This window comes from Lissotriton helveticus, chromosome 8, assembly GCF_964261635.1.
Source record: "Lissotriton helveticus chromosome 8, aLisHel1.1, whole genome shotgun sequence".
NCBI classification, from domain to species: Eukaryota; Metazoa; Chordata; class Amphibia; order Caudata; family Salamandridae; genus Lissotriton; species Lissotriton helveticus.
In genome coordinates, this window is record NC_136069.1 from 484,198,264 (window position 1) to 484,213,529 (window position 15,266).

Below are 15,266 nucleotides of genomic sequence, written 5' to 3' on the forward strand. Positions count from 1 at the left end.
CATTACAGAGGAGGATCTGAAACTGCGGAGGCCCACTGGAGGGCGAAAAGAATTAAAATTAATGTTGTGAAAGCGCAAAGCCAACTGTTGGGAACAATTGGGAAGGGCACTGAAAGCCTACTAAGGCAACAAGTACTACAAATCCCAGCATGCTGCATCTGTGGACTCACCTGGTGCCTAATGACGGGCTTAATAAATGACGTGCTGGCAAAAGTTTTCTTCCTGCTTTTTTGCGCCTACACATGGAAATGCCTGTGAACAAGGAGCAAGCTGGCTCCGAAACGTGTAAGGCTTTTTATTTTTCTCTAAGTGCAGTGAATCCTGTTGCCTTTACTAAACACTCTGCAGTGTTCCTCTTCGAATCCGAGTGCTCTATTGTTTTGTATATATATATATTTTAATTATTTTTATTTGGGGGATCTATTATTTTACAATTTAAATTTAATATTTTCTTAATGGTGGTGAGGGGACACTCCATTTGTTTTTCATTATTATATTTTCTGTACCCTACCACCCAATTTCCTTACCCAGCCCTAAAAACACCCATACCACTAAATACCCTTACCCTCCGCAAAAACCCCAAAACACCCTTACCAGCCAATACCCTCATTCACTTCTAAACCCTAAAAACACCTTTACCACTTAATCCCCCTACCCACTCTAAAAACACCATTACCACCCTATACCCTTACTCAACCCTAAAAGCACTGTACCAGTAGTTCAGGTTTCTTCCAAAGACGATGGATAGGTAAAAGGTGAGCCAGGAGGACAGGGTCTTTCCTGTCTCCCCAAGGTGGACCATCAAATTAGACCCTCTACATTCTCATGTGGGGTAATTGAGGAACGTTGCCTACATGACACATGTAGTGGTTTGGCAAGACTGGTGGTGACCAGAATCCACAGAAATAATTGCCAAGTGAAGCTGAACTTGGATGGAGAGAGAAACCAGTTGCCACGCAGTCTGAAGCATGGACACCAATAGGAATCCCAGAATTTCAGAAGTAATGCAGCAACTCTGAAAACTCCTAATTGTAAAGGGGACACTGACAGGCATGCAAATCAAGGTATTTGCAGTTCACCGACTTAAAATTCACAGCAAAACGTTGCCAGAACTATGGCACCTGGTTAAAGACGAAAATAAACCAGTATATCAAAAATGTATTATTGACCAGTTTATACTAAATCAGAATTAAGGGATAACGAATTAAGTGCGCCATTAGTGCAGCACTTGATTTCAGCTTCTGTGGTTCCTCCTTTACGGCAGGGGAGGGTGGCACAGCAGTAAACCAATGTTCATAATAAAATGGTCTTATTGCCATTTTATTATGATGTGCGTGCCACCAGTGAGTGTAATGCCTAGAGTGAATCTCTGTTTGATTAGCATAGCAGTAATGGCACCATAAAGTGCAGAGTACGCTTCTTGGATTGGCTGTCTTGGACCTGCAAGCCTGACTTGCCCGCTTCTGGCCGCACCTATCCAACAACTGTGTTAAACAGACGGGGGATTGCACAGGCACCCATTCGCAAAAAGAGTGCTGGGATAGCCTGCTCCATCCAATCCTGACACTTCTCTCATGCTGAAAACAGTATGAGAGCAGCGGCAGGATTGGTTAGGTTTGCGTTGGTGTGAACTGGGAGTTTTATCCGACCTCGGACAAACAGCAGCCTTAGAGGTAGAATCGTCATTTATACTTAACCTTGTTCAGCAGCACCATGACTGATAGTTAGCGTAGTTTCCTGGGCATCAGACACAGACTTGAATTGAATTGAAAAGCAATGAATTTGAAGGGACCCAGTTGTCTTCAGCAAGCCACAAATTTCTGGAGCCATAAAAATGTGAAAACCAATCCGATGAGGTTGCACAAGTGCTCCCTGATATGATGTATAGGCGTTACCGAAGGCAGCCTACAATGGGCTTCTGTGTGCTAAGGAGTGTTTTAAAATTCCAAACATTGATCAGTTTGTAAGAATTTAATGTCTGCACCGTGTGCCGACACATCTGACTGGTTAGGGTAGAGGAGCGTCACTTGCAGTGCATAATCTCCTAGGATTCAGAAACGGGGGCATTGGGTAAAAACAGGGAAACCAACATGCAATAGGCTTAATCAGCAGCATCTTTTCTTATTCTTTGCCACTTAGTTCCTGGGGTGCCCGATCCTCCATGACCAGAACCGGAGTGGCTTTAGGATGGGCACAGGCAGAGCCCTGAGGTCAGAATGCAGCTTGTGCCCGCAGACTCACTCCTGTGAGCGTCGCCCGGTGTATTGATACTTTCCATGGTTCACGCCATTGCCTGGCTTCAATCAATCATTTATCGGGCAGTGCATCCCACAGGGCCATCTGAGACTCTGGGAGAGGAGGCAGCCACTTCGGTGTCTGCGCCCCTCGTAGTGCTTCCAGGCCCAGCAGACACATGTAGAAATGTTGCCCAGTGGCGCTCGTGGCATTTGAAAGTGATGGGGTGTAAAAGTTCTGTATGAGCGCCCTGTGATGAGTGAGCGTAAGGGGGGAGTGGGGGCTTTCCCCCCCACCAGCAGTGCCCCTCACTCTCCATAGCCCCTCTCTCACATGTATTTGTTTTATAGCGCCTCTAATACCAGAGTAGGGTGTTGGAGCTTTTTACATGACACACAAATACAGAGTCAATGAATCATACGTGTGTAAATAAGTGTATAGAAAATATTACATAAGACAAAGGGGACCAGAAAGTGTAGGATTCATGTCATCGATACTGGTAGGCATTTATAAGATTGCTTGGTCTAGGAAAGCACAAACCCCGGATTCAGAGAATTACACAGTGGTTAGTGTTAGCTTTGCTAATAAGAATTTATTCCTACCCATACAAACCCTTTTTAACAACATTAGGATAATAAAAGGCACAGAAAAAAACCATAACTTCCTAACCTGTGCCATGCAGCTACCCTGAAGCCCAGCGCAGGCACCGGAGGGCCAGGGGGCTCTGCTCTTTGGGGGTTAGTTTACTTCTGTGGCAACAGGCATTGTTGTAAAATCTGACACACTGTCAACATATTTTCCTTTCAGATCTCTCCCTGGTGCATTACTTCCTCTGTGACCCTTAGATACTCTCTTGGAAAAATAGGGCAAATTAAAAATATGCTCTGACCATTATACACTAATGGAATTCAGGTAATGATACTGCAACATGACCATAGGGTCAGAAATATACTCCGTTGGCGAGCAGGAGTAACAAGCATTGGAAATGCAATAGGTCTCGCAGCATTAGAGTTAGTGCTTTTAGAATTGTTTATGGGTTTTTTGTAAATCTTTAGCATTTTTGTTTCCTGTAGCCAATGCTAAAGAATTAAAAAAAAAAGCCATAAACATTTCTAAAAGCTCTAACTCAAATGCTCCGAGACCTATTGCACTGTGTGAGGGTGAGGGGTTGAGGGTGAGTGAGGGTGAGTGAGGGTGAGGGTGAGTGTGAGTTAGGGTGAGGGGTTGAGGGAGGGTGAGGGGTTGAGGGTGAGTGAGGGTGAGGGGTTGAGGGTGAGTGAGAGTGAGGGTGAGTGAGAGTGAGGGTGAGTGAGGGTGAGTGAGGGTGGGTGAGGGTGAGTGAGGGTGAGTGAGGGTGAGGGGTTGAGGGTGAGTGAGGGTGAGGGCGAGTGAGGTGTTGAGGGTGAGTGAGGGTGAGGGTGAGGGGTTGAGGGTGAGGGTAGGTGAGGGGTTGAGGGTGAGTGAGGGTGAGTGAGGGTGATGCTGAGGGGTTGAGGGTGAGTGAGGGTGAGGGGTTGAGGGTGGGTGAGGGATTGAGGGTGAGGGGTTGAGGGTGAGTGAGGGTGAGGGATTGAGGATGAGTGAGGGTGAGGGGTTGAGGGTGAGTGAGGGTGAGGGGTTGAGGGTGAGTGAGGGTGAGGGGTTGAGGGTGAGTGAGTGAGTGAGGGTGAGTGAGGGTGAGGGGTTGAGGGTGAGTGAGGGTGAGGGGTTGAGGGTGAGTGAGTGAGGGTGAGTGAGGGTGAGGGGTTGAGGGTGAGTGAGGGTGAGGGGTTGAGGGTGAGTGAGTGAGGGTGAGTGAGGGTGAGTGAGTGAGGGTGAGGGGTTGAGGGTGAGTGAGGGTGAGGGTGAGTGAGGGTGAGGGTGAGTGAGGGTGAGGGTGAGGATGAGTGAGGGTGAGTGATGGTGAGGGTGAGTGAGGGTGAGTGAGGGTGAGGGGTTGAGGGTGAGGGTGAGTGAGGGTGAGGGTGAGTGATGGTGAGGGTGAGTGAGGGTGAGGGTGAGTGAGGGTGGAGGGTGAGGGGGTGAGGGTGAGTGAGAGTGAGGGTGAGTGAGGGTGAGGGGTTGAGGGTGAGTGAGGGTGAGGGATTGAGGGTGAGGGATTGAGGGTGAGTGAGGGTGAGGGATTGAGGGTGAGTGTGGGTGAGGGATTGAGGGTGAGTGAGGGTGAGGGGTTGAGGGTGAGAGGGATTGAGGGTGAGTGAGGGTGAGTGAGGGTGAGGGATTGAGGGTGAGTGAGGGTGAGGGGTTGAGGGTGAGTGAGGGATTGAGGGTGAGTGAGGGTGAGGGGTTGAGGGTGAGTGAGTGAGGGTGAGGGGTTGAGGGTGAGGGGTTGAGGGTGAGTGAGTGAGGGTGAGTGAGGGTGGGTGAGTGAGGGTGAGGGAGGGGGTGAGGGTGAGGGAGGGTGAGTGAGGGTGAGTGAGAAAAAAATAAGAGCAGACAGTGCTGGGGCTTGACTGGCTATTAGCAGAGAGCGCCCGAGGGTCAGATACAGTGCCTGGAAGCGAGGACATCACAGCCTGCTCGACTTCAAACCCAAACGCAGCGGCAGGCTTAGCATTAGACTCCCACTGCTATATGGTGACCAAAAGAGGAAACTGTATGTTCCTGGAAGCGGATGTCCGAAGAGATGGGAAACCTGTGGAAGAGAGCGACGGTGGGGCGACAACGATTATGGCTTCGTTTGCTTTTGGTATCCGACTGGCTGCTGCGTTCCGGTTCTGAGCCGTGGAAGTTAAAGGGGTTCTCGCAGAGTCAACGAGGCAAAACGCGAAGGAAAGAACCATGGCTGAAGACGGGTAACATTATATTAAATCTACATCCGTTTGCAAGCGCTAAACGAAGCCTGACATGGGCGAGCAATAATTCAGGGCAAATACTGTAGCGGGGCAGCCAGGATTGGATATAGTATAATTGAGCACGTGTTTTTTTATCAACAATGACGCGAGATTTGCTACGTAAATTCAAGAGGCTGTAAAAGTTACAACTATTTGCGTGTGTGCGCGTGAGTGAGCTCTTCTTTGCTTTTAATCTTTTGGCGCGATATATTTAAGTTGGAACGCAAACGACGACAGCGCGTTCGCCTCTTTTAACTCTGCGCCAGTCAGACAAGGATTTTACTTCAGGAAGGTCTGGAGTTGTGTTTGAGTAAGTTTGCTCTCGTTTGCATGTACCTGACAAAGCCCCAGCATATACTTAGTTTCCAGGTAACTTCGCAAACCGTGTGAAATCCCGAATGTGAACTGTAAATCAATTGGTCAGAATAAACTGTTAAACAAACACAAGAAACAGTCGGACAGGAAGCAATCGCCAGCAGGCTCATGTGTGCAGCAGTTACAGAGCGCACACACAGAACTGGAGACCAGTTACAGTCAACGAACAATCGCAGGCAGGAGCAGTCACAGGCGGAGAGAAACGATGCGGTCACAGACATGGAGCAGTAACATGTAAGGGAGGGGTCGCCTGCAGGAGGCAGTCGAATTCGGAGAGCTGCTGCAGGCACGCGGTACTCACAGGCAGGGCTGGCGCAGGCAGGGGCTTCACTCGAGGAGGCTGCGGGGACCAGTGGAGGGGGGAGGAGAAATGCGACACGGCGGGAAGGGGAGGGACAACCAAAGAAGACGGAGACCCCAAAGACAGGCAGGAAGCAGGGACAGGCAGCGTGGGAACCGGGAACAGAGGAGAGAGGCAAGAGGAAGGAAGGACGAGGAGAGGAAGGCCATTGAAGGGGGCGACTGAACCTCAAGGCAGAAAATTGAGGAGCATAATTGAAAAGGAGGCCGAAGGAAAATGTTTAAATTGAGGGACAAAGGTAGAAGGTGGGGGCACTTGGGAGAAATATTGTAAAGCTCGAGGAAAAAGAATACAGGAAGGGAATACCTGAAAGGAGAGAGACAAACGGAAACAAGCCTTTCACCGTAACACGGCGGGCAGGGGAGGGGGCGGGCAGGAGAGGGGGCGGAGAGGGGAGAGGTGCGACACGGCAGGCAGGCAGGGGAGGAGAGTAGGAGGAGGAGGGGGGAGGAGAGTAGGGGAGGCACGGCCTAGCGGCAGGCAGGCAGGGGAGGAGGGGGGAGGAGAGTAGGGGAGGCACGGCCTAGCGGCCGTGCAATCAAGTAGTGAGGGGCGGAGCTGGGGGAGGCTGTGAGAGAGAGTAGGCGGCTGGGGGCATGTGCACGCGCATTTAAGCTCAATGCGCATGCGCATTGAGCTTAAATTTCTCGTGCACTGCAAGGAATCGCCACGATTCCTTGCAGTGTGGATAAAGAGCGGATAAGGGCCAATACTCTCGCCTTGCTCGATGCGCATGCGCATCGACAGGCGAGACCTAAAAATGGATAGCTTGTGAATGGGTCATGGAAAAATAGATTTGTTGTTGTTTACAAATGTCTGAGGACATTACCACCCTGAATCTCCACTTCCCTCCCCAGGGAGAGAATTTACTCACTCAGGGATGAAAGAATACATATTTTTCTGAGAGTAAATCCATGTTTTGTAAATCCCAAATATGGATTTATATTTGTAAATCTGTGTGTTTGCTAAGTATGTTGAATGGGGTGCAAAAATAGAGAATCTAACCAAACCTATTATGCAAATGAAATGTGTGCTTAATACAAGTGTTTTCTTTTCAGTTGTATTTAACAATCTAAAATCAAATAGACTTACTTAAACGTGTATTAATGACTGGTAGCAGGTAAGGGTAGTGGAGCGGCAAGAGACACAACCATTTTGGTTCCTTGTTGGAGTGCTTTATATCGTGCAGATGAGGCAGGAGTGGAAGGGAATTGTGGAAAACGTATGTGTTACGAACCTGCACCCTAATTCAGGAAGGGATGTGGAAAGGATGCATGAAAAGAGTAAAGGGCCTATTGATGGCACAGCTTGGGGTTTGATAGAACATAGCAGGAGGGCAATAGCTTCGTTTTGAAAGTTTGTTTGAAGACTAGCGAAGTATGGATTCAACTGACTTTTAAAAAGGTAGAAAATAATAGACCTCCTTAGTTGGTAAGAAGGAAATAAGTGAATGGGTTGGTAAAAGCTGACCAGAATGGAATTTGAGGAAGGTCTCAAGGCTATAGCAGAAGCTTCAATGAGGTGGCTGAAGTGATTCCAGCAAACTGTGAAGCAGTGTGTTAGGTGTCTGTAAAGGCAAGAGCAGTGTGCAGCTCGTATTAGGGTCTTGCACCACGTTTAGATGTAGTTGCTGTAGATGGCGCTTTAATGCAAAAACTATGTTTGCTACACGAAAACCATAGAACAGTCCAGTGGAGCAGAACCACCACTTAAACAGATGTTGCGGGCAGAAGGCAGACCTGGTAATTGCCGGATAGGCTAGGATCGTTATGGAGGTTTTGAATATGGGCTCTGATGAGAATCCAATCTCCAACAATAAAGATTTTTAGGCCAGAAATAGACACACTGTTTTCAACGTAATTGTGTGAGGGGAGAATGGAGTGTAGGGAGGTGAGAACAGAAACTGGAGGTCTTGACTTAATCTCTGGGATATTCAGAATAACTGCACCACTCGGCTTAGAAGAGCCATCATCAGTGGTAACACTAGTAGAATAGCTTGATTGCTGATTCGGGTAAGTACGTTTACAGTAAGTGGGGTGTGTGTGTATGTGTATATATGTGTGTGTATATATATATATATATATATATATATATATATATATATATATATATATATATATATATATATATATATATATATATATATATATATATATATATATATATATATATATATATATATATATATATATTTTCCAATGCAGTCAGAAGTGACGGCACACTGTAGCTGCTGGTGCTGGCATGAAGGGCAGACCAACCTTCCAATATTTATTCCACAAACAGCAAAATGCTGCACTTTAGGCACTCGAAGGTTTTAAGTAGTTTTAATCAGAGCTTCAAATAAAAAAGCACAAAGAAGGGAGAACAAAATAGAGGTGCGGGAATCGAAAACAGTGTATTAACTGATCCAGCGGGAACCATATGACCAAAAGCACTTGCAAGGAGGCAACTTGTTCCCACTGCCTTTGCTTCTTAAATTGTCTTGGAAGCACCTTTCTCACTATCCTGATTGGTCCAGCTGCCTTCGGCTTAAGCTGGAAGTACCCTCCCATTGTGTCACAGCCCCAACCGTCACACTCCGGCCCTCCACAATGTCTAGGTACCATATAGCAGTCTTTTGTTCATACTTTCTTACAGTGCCCTTCAATAACACCATTCCTTCCTTGCTCTTGCGGGATGTGACACAGCCTGGGATCCAGCATTGCAGCGGTCACAGTTCTATTTGGAAGTTCCAGTAGGAGATTATCGTTTGGGGAAGATAAGTCATTCTTAGGATATCTTACATAAATGAATCTCCATATAAATAGAAATCTTTTGAAACGTGGTTTTAATCCATTCATTTTGTGTCGGGTAGAACAGGGTATTTCTCTCATCTGGCAAGAAATATGCTTAGTAGTCATAGTGAGGTTCAATGTGTTTTTGAACAACACCACTGGATGTACATTAAAGACGTAATACGTATGGTGCTTTGAAGGTGTAAATAATTAATTAGCACTTCTAAAATCTATTATGTAGTATTCAGCTCAAATTATACCTCATGGACCGCAGTGTACCTTCCATTATCTATGGGACTTGTTACAGCACGATGAACAATGGTTCAAGTGATTTTTGGTAGAATTGATTTGATGGTGGAAGCCGCTGAACTGTGACATTGAGTATATTGTTGGTAAAAAGAAAAGAAAGTCGATGAATCGTCTACAAGTAAAAGAAACTAAGAAAGACAAAAAAATAGTGGATTAAAGCATGGTGCACAGTGGTTCATGAGGAAAAATGTCACACAGGAGACAGTGGCACAAATGTTATTGGGGACTGTCCTTTGATTGCTGAAACTGTTGTAGTAATATATATGTTCTTAGCCAGGAACAAGGTGTCTCTGGTGGTTCCCTTCAGCTTCAAATTATCTTCAGTGCTTGAGCTGATGATTAAAATACCCAGGGAAAAGCAAACGTTAAACCCTGGATAGCATGGGCGTGCTGAGACATTTATGCTCCTTTGGGAAAGCAAGGCAAATGCCCAGTCATTGTTAGAAGCTCACACGAAGACCAGTAAAAAAATGCAAGTCTTGGGAAGGTGGGCTGGAAGATTGCGGAGCTATGCATTTGTTGGACGTTTTGCTTAATGCATTTTTGTATTGTTTTTGACTCTGTAGCGAATCTGTTCTGTACGTCTGAAGATGACATGGTTGGTACTCCAATCACACACTTATCTGTGACGGTAGATGGTATCCCCGAAGTGATGGAGGTGCACCAACTTCAGCAGGGATACACTAATCTGCCAAAGGAGGCTATGCTTGAGGCATCGAAGAAAAAGAAAGGTATGTAACACATTTTAGTAGTAAGAGGAAGAACGAATCATGTGGACCATAGTGCAATACATTGGCTTGTGGCATGTTGATAATGTTGCTGTTAAGTGCAGCAGGTCCTATGTAATGCAGTGCTGCAGACTGTATATCTTGCATAAAGACCTGCTTGTTCAGTGCTGCCTTCATTGCATGTCATGATGCTGTGTTCTGTTCATAACATGCAGGGTTGTTTTTGATGCCATGCTGTTTACATATTACATTATGTAATAGTGCCGTTTACTACTACTAAATAGTTTCCTGTTGCTAATGCATCAGTGGAGTCGGCCACAATGCGAATCTGAATTATAATTATGAAAATAAGGTATTTTTTTCTGAATTTAGATAATTTCTCTTTCGGGTCATAAGGGAACGGCCCTCTTCTTCCACAAAACAGTAAAAAGTATACCCATTCTGTCTTTCAATACTGTGATAAGATACTACAATGAAGTGAAGACATTGGGTTAAGAGCACAAATCGTTCTTATAAAGCTTGTTCCATATAAAGGGCAGTGTACTGTTCAACACCTCATACCTACCCCTCTTGCCAACACAAGAAGTCAGTGGCAGGGCCTCTAAATTGGCAAAACATGATCATATTCTTTCACACGCAAAACCGGATTTAGCTGAACAATCTGGACTATTGGCAATCTGGATAAAGACATTGTGCAAGTCCAGAGTAAATGGCATTACCGCAGTCCAGGGGGCTACCGTTTTATGACCCTGGGGTAGAAACTGATGTGGCCCAACACATTGGTGAATTCACTCGGATTGTAAGTTGGTGCTCGACATGCCATGGGATTGTTAGTGAAGCACCCTTCTTCAAGCCAAGGGAAAGAAAAACCCGATCATGCAAAAGATTTCTTGATGTGAAACCATTATCAACAGTTTGTCGGTACTCGTATACGTTTGCCTGTTACTTGTTCCTTAAGGTAGCCTAAACTAACCCTGGGCGGTGAACTCTGCTACGTTTCCAGAGTTTTCCACACTCCGCGGAGCACGCGGAGTTCCCAAAAACTCAGCAGTGCGGATTTTTTTCCTCGCTCGTGCTTGTTAACGTCAAGTTGGTGAGCTAGGAAAATCCACCTCCGGCAAGGTTTTTCGTCGCTCGCCAATGTCTAGTTGGCGAGCGAGGATAATCAATCTCAGTGCGGGTGGTTGGATTTCTCAATGCTAGTTCTCGCTTCAGGTCACGACTACTCTTGTTGAGAAACCTTCCTTTCGAGTTGAGAAAGCTGCCGCTCAAGAAGAACATCTACTCAAGTAGTAGCAAGGAAGCTGCTCCCTCTTGCACTGTGCATAATGCCGTTCGCGACTATTTTATAGCAGGACAAACACCCGGCACTCAAAATCACCACTAACAGCATGACCCTAATGCACTCGTGGAACTCTGCGTAGCACGTTTTTTTTTTTTTGTCACTTCAGGTAGTTCCACGTAGCGGAACTCCGCCCAGGCCAAGTCCAAACAGGGTGATTCAGCAGGAGCATTTTCGGCTCTGTGTTTTGATTGGATAGCGTGTATCCATTCACATCTGATGCCAGACCTTTGCCATGCATATGAAGCACTATATTATTTACCTCTCTCTACCCCTACTCCACACTCCTCTTTATTAATAACCAACCCCTTAGAGTGCAAGCTTGCTCCCAGTGTCCTTGAGTGCTGCCCGCTTCCATATAATTTAACATCCTTCTTAAAATTATCTTTTAATTATTCCATTATGATTGTGTGTTAATGCACGGATTGCGCCATCTTTGCATGACATTTTCTGTGCTTTAGGAAAATCTATTTACAAATTGCAGAAGCAGATGCAAAGGCAATCACCATCACCATCTTTGAATGGATGTTCTTAAAACATAAGAACATTCATACAAAGATGGCAGCCACACGTATATGTCTGTGGCCATCTAGGCGGAAGAAAACAAGCATTGCCAAAACCAATCTGTTTCACGGGCTTGCTTCTTTTAATTTTGTGAAGAAATGAATACCATGTTTAAATACAATAACCACTAAGTTTATATCTTTCGTTTTTCACTATTTGTTCATTTATGATTGTCCATGATAGTGGGAGGATTTTGCAGAGACCAGGTCTTCAAGGGGCTTCTAAACTTTTCTATTATATTTCCTTTACTTCATCACATTTAAACTCTGCCCACCTTCCTCTGAGCTCTCTTCTTCTCCCGAGAAAGCAAAGGATTTTCTGTGATCAAACCTAAACCAGGCTTTGCCCTATGTAACCCATCAGCTTTCTCAACCTGTGTGTGTTGTTATTACCAAAACTAATTATATGGAATTTAATATAAAAAGAGTGCTTAGTCCTTTAAGCTTTTTAATTCATTTTGGGGGGAAACGCAGACGTATCCGTTACTTTGGTTGAATAAAATCGATTGTAAATTAATGCAAGTGGCACACTTTTCTAGGCAAAGAAATTAGATATGCTAACATTTCCTGGAATAAATTGGAAACTATTTTGAAGTCATCCCAGGGGAAAGCAATACTAGAGTTCTGGCTATATTCTACAATCAAACTTTAACAGAATAAGGTTTAATTTTTTCACTATGTAAATGGTTTGAAGTAATACAATTTTTGTTTCAGGGAGAAAACCCAAAACTCCACGCCCTGAGTCTCCCACAGCAACACCAAACATAACGCTGAAGAAGAAGAACAAGGATGGAAAGGGTAATTAACTACTCTTCAATCTCTAAGACAGAGCCGGCCCATTGAGGTTACTATGGCCATTCTTTGTCCCCAGATTACTATGAAATTCGGTTGAAACTTTGTTTGTTTTATTATCACATTTTCTAATTTGTCCCTGTGATTTGGATCATACAAATAAATGAACCGAAACACTCATTTAGGTCTGGAATTACCCAAGGCATGGTTTTTAAACGAAAAAATATATATGCTATACATACTGAGAGGGAATTTGTCAGCCCTTTTCAGCCATTGGTCTTCCGTAGTGTTATTCACATTTTGCTTCTGCCCACCTCAGTGCGGCATAGTTTCAACCCACTTGAGCTACTGGCATACCTGACTGTGAGTGACCGCATTGTGCTCTTGTACAGTATGCACATCTGCACAATAAGCAGAGTCTTTAATGCCCGAGATTACTGGTGCAATGTGTGCAGTTACATTAGGAAAAATAAAAATAGCTTTTGGATTTGACACAATGCTTGTTTTCCTACAATGCATGCTTTCGTACAAAAACATTCACAAAAATGTAAGCTTAGGCCAGGCCAATCAGTTAATACCAGGCCTATTGTCTTAGCAATATTCTTATCCAATAAGCACTAGCAATCATTAATCGTATGATGTATGTACTTATGGGTGGAGTTTATTTCATTTTATTCAGTTTATGAATTGCTTCCATCATATCCTTTTAAATTCTCCCATTTGATTCTGCACTGACTCTATTACAGCTGCCAGCTTCATGATTAATAAACCAGCTGTGCATCTGAATAACAATAGTAATTAATTATAATACATCGCGGGCTGAATTACAAAGTGTTGGGAATACTATTCTGCACCCAAAGGTTATAGTTACAATATCAGAAGCTATAAAGGTGTGCTGGTTTGGGTGCCTTTATTTTTGCAAGATTACCACTTTTTGCTGTTGCTAAGATGGACGTTTGTTCTCTTCATATAGGCCTATTTGGGGTTTAGTGTTGATTTGCGTGATAAAACCTTTAAGAAAAAAGTATGTTATTTATGTTTTGCAATTTAATATTGTTCTTTTGTGGGTAAAAATGAAGCAGTAAAGCAGAACATGCATTGTTTTGCCCATTCTTCTACCACCATGCTTTTGTCAGTCATAATGGCAAGAAGCACCAAAAATGTATCGACAGTAGAGTTATTTACGCTCCTCTAAGTGTGTGAAGAATTTAAATTTGTAGAAAATTGGTTACAGCATATTGTCCTCTTAAAATGGGCCACTAGTATATCCCAAATAAAACTGCAACCCTCAGTCAGGCAGCTTGAGTCTTGTTAATGTATTTTAGTTCACATCTGTACCATTTCAGACAGAAACATTTAAAAAAAAATAAACAATAGCAATACTTGGAACATTATGATACAGTGATTAACACAGAGCCAGGTTGATCTGCAGTGGCATGTAATTGATTAACCAATTGTTTGCTATCGTTGGCAAAGACAGACCCACAACGTCGTATGCTTTTATTTCTAATGAAACATACAGGATTAAAATGTTCTATTGTAAAGTATTGTAGTGCGAGTATGGGAGTGCTCATTTGAGACCGTCAAGGTTTAGCGACTATTGTATCGCACTGTTGTATGTACTCCAATTATTTCGTTTGTAAAACCTTTCTGTTGTGCTACTGGTATTTTTCACCTCCTTTTACTCTCATTTACATTCTGAGTTTTTTTATTATTGGCTTTGCATTAACCTGAATAATTAGTAAGAGATTAGAGTTTTTCTTTAAAGAAGTTTGTGTTATACTTCAGTTAACCATGAGTGTGTAAGCAACATATTTTCTTCGGCATGGCATTGAAGGTTAAGGGCAATCAGAACTGCTGCTGTTCTTGACCGCTTTGCAAGGGAATTGAGGTGCAATAAATAGCTCAGTGAACTTGTGCATCCTTGGTAGAAACGTGTGTAACCCGAGTCACAGGTTCAAATAATTTTGGGCTACTCAGTTTTTCATCCATTTATGTTTGTGTAAAGTAGTGCTCTTTACTTGAATAATAAGTTACACCTGTTGTCAGTGCCTAGAGACAAGCCAATATTATTATTTTAATTTCTTGAACGGAAAATATGAAATTGTAGATCCTTGAGTAAGGTCCCATCTGACTGAGCGCAGAGATGATTTATAAGGGGAATGTGTAGTACATGTGATTAAAAAGAAGTAACTCCACCCATTTCATTCGAGGGGGAGTGGTGATGATGGTCAGGTCGGGAGGCAGACATTTTGGTTCTACCACTGCCATGCCTTCCCACTCCTTCCAGGTCCCCATTACAGTTCCATTTAACCTAATTTTTTTTCTCAGCTTCTGAACCTTGTTCATGTAAAAGGGCTAATTCTTTCAGTGTGTACAAGGAAAATATCAAATCTTAAAAGTGGAGTTCTCCAGAAAGACCAAAATGTCCAGATATATGTGTAAAGCTTTGAAAAAATAGAACCCGGCCTATAAATGTTTGAGGAAGCATCTGCCTTGTTAATTGAGATGCATCGGAGGAGAAGCTGAATATACTCTGTGTATGATGATAGAAAAGAAGGAAGAACGTAAGTCTACCAGCAAGGTAAGCTGTGCATCACCATGCTATTGATAGAGCACAGGTCTTGTACAAAAGGGTGTACATTGGTTATACCTACCTTTTTATAGGGAGAATAGGTGAGTTACAGCAGCTAAAAGTAGCCACAAGAATTCCCTGTATAATGAGATAAGATTTTACGTGTCAAATTCCTTTTTCAGCTTCAGAACAGAGAGGGTATTGTGGGATGCAAGAGAGCATTTTTAAAGGGTTCCACCCCTAGCCCCTTTAGCTGTCATGAGAAAACCAAGGATGTCCAGGATATTCTCCTTTATGGTTTCTTCAGTCTCTTTTGGTTTAGTTATTTGGTATAATAGATAAGGAGGAGGCATGGCAGTGGGGACACAAGTCATAACT

At 43.9% G+C, this 15,266-nt stretch overlaps 1 protein-coding gene across 9 annotated transcripts in view; it reads left to right on the forward strand.

The window, feature by feature from the left end:
• The window catches only part of ELF1 (E74 like ETS transcription factor 1), a 526,009-nt gene that overhangs the window by 464,034 nt on the left and 46,709 nt on the right, over nucleotides 1-15,266 (forward strand). For all 9 annotated transcript variants that reach the window (XM_078657401.1, XM_078657393.1, XM_078657397.1 and 6 more), the window contains 2 exons: nucleotides 9,455-9,619; nucleotides 12,236-12,319. In XM_078657401.1, the coding sequence (XP_078513527.1) occupies nucleotides 9,455-9,619; nucleotides 12,236-12,319 (249 nt within the window). The remainder of the gene's footprint in view (nucleotides 1-9,454; nucleotides 9,620-12,235; nucleotides 12,320-15,266) is intronic.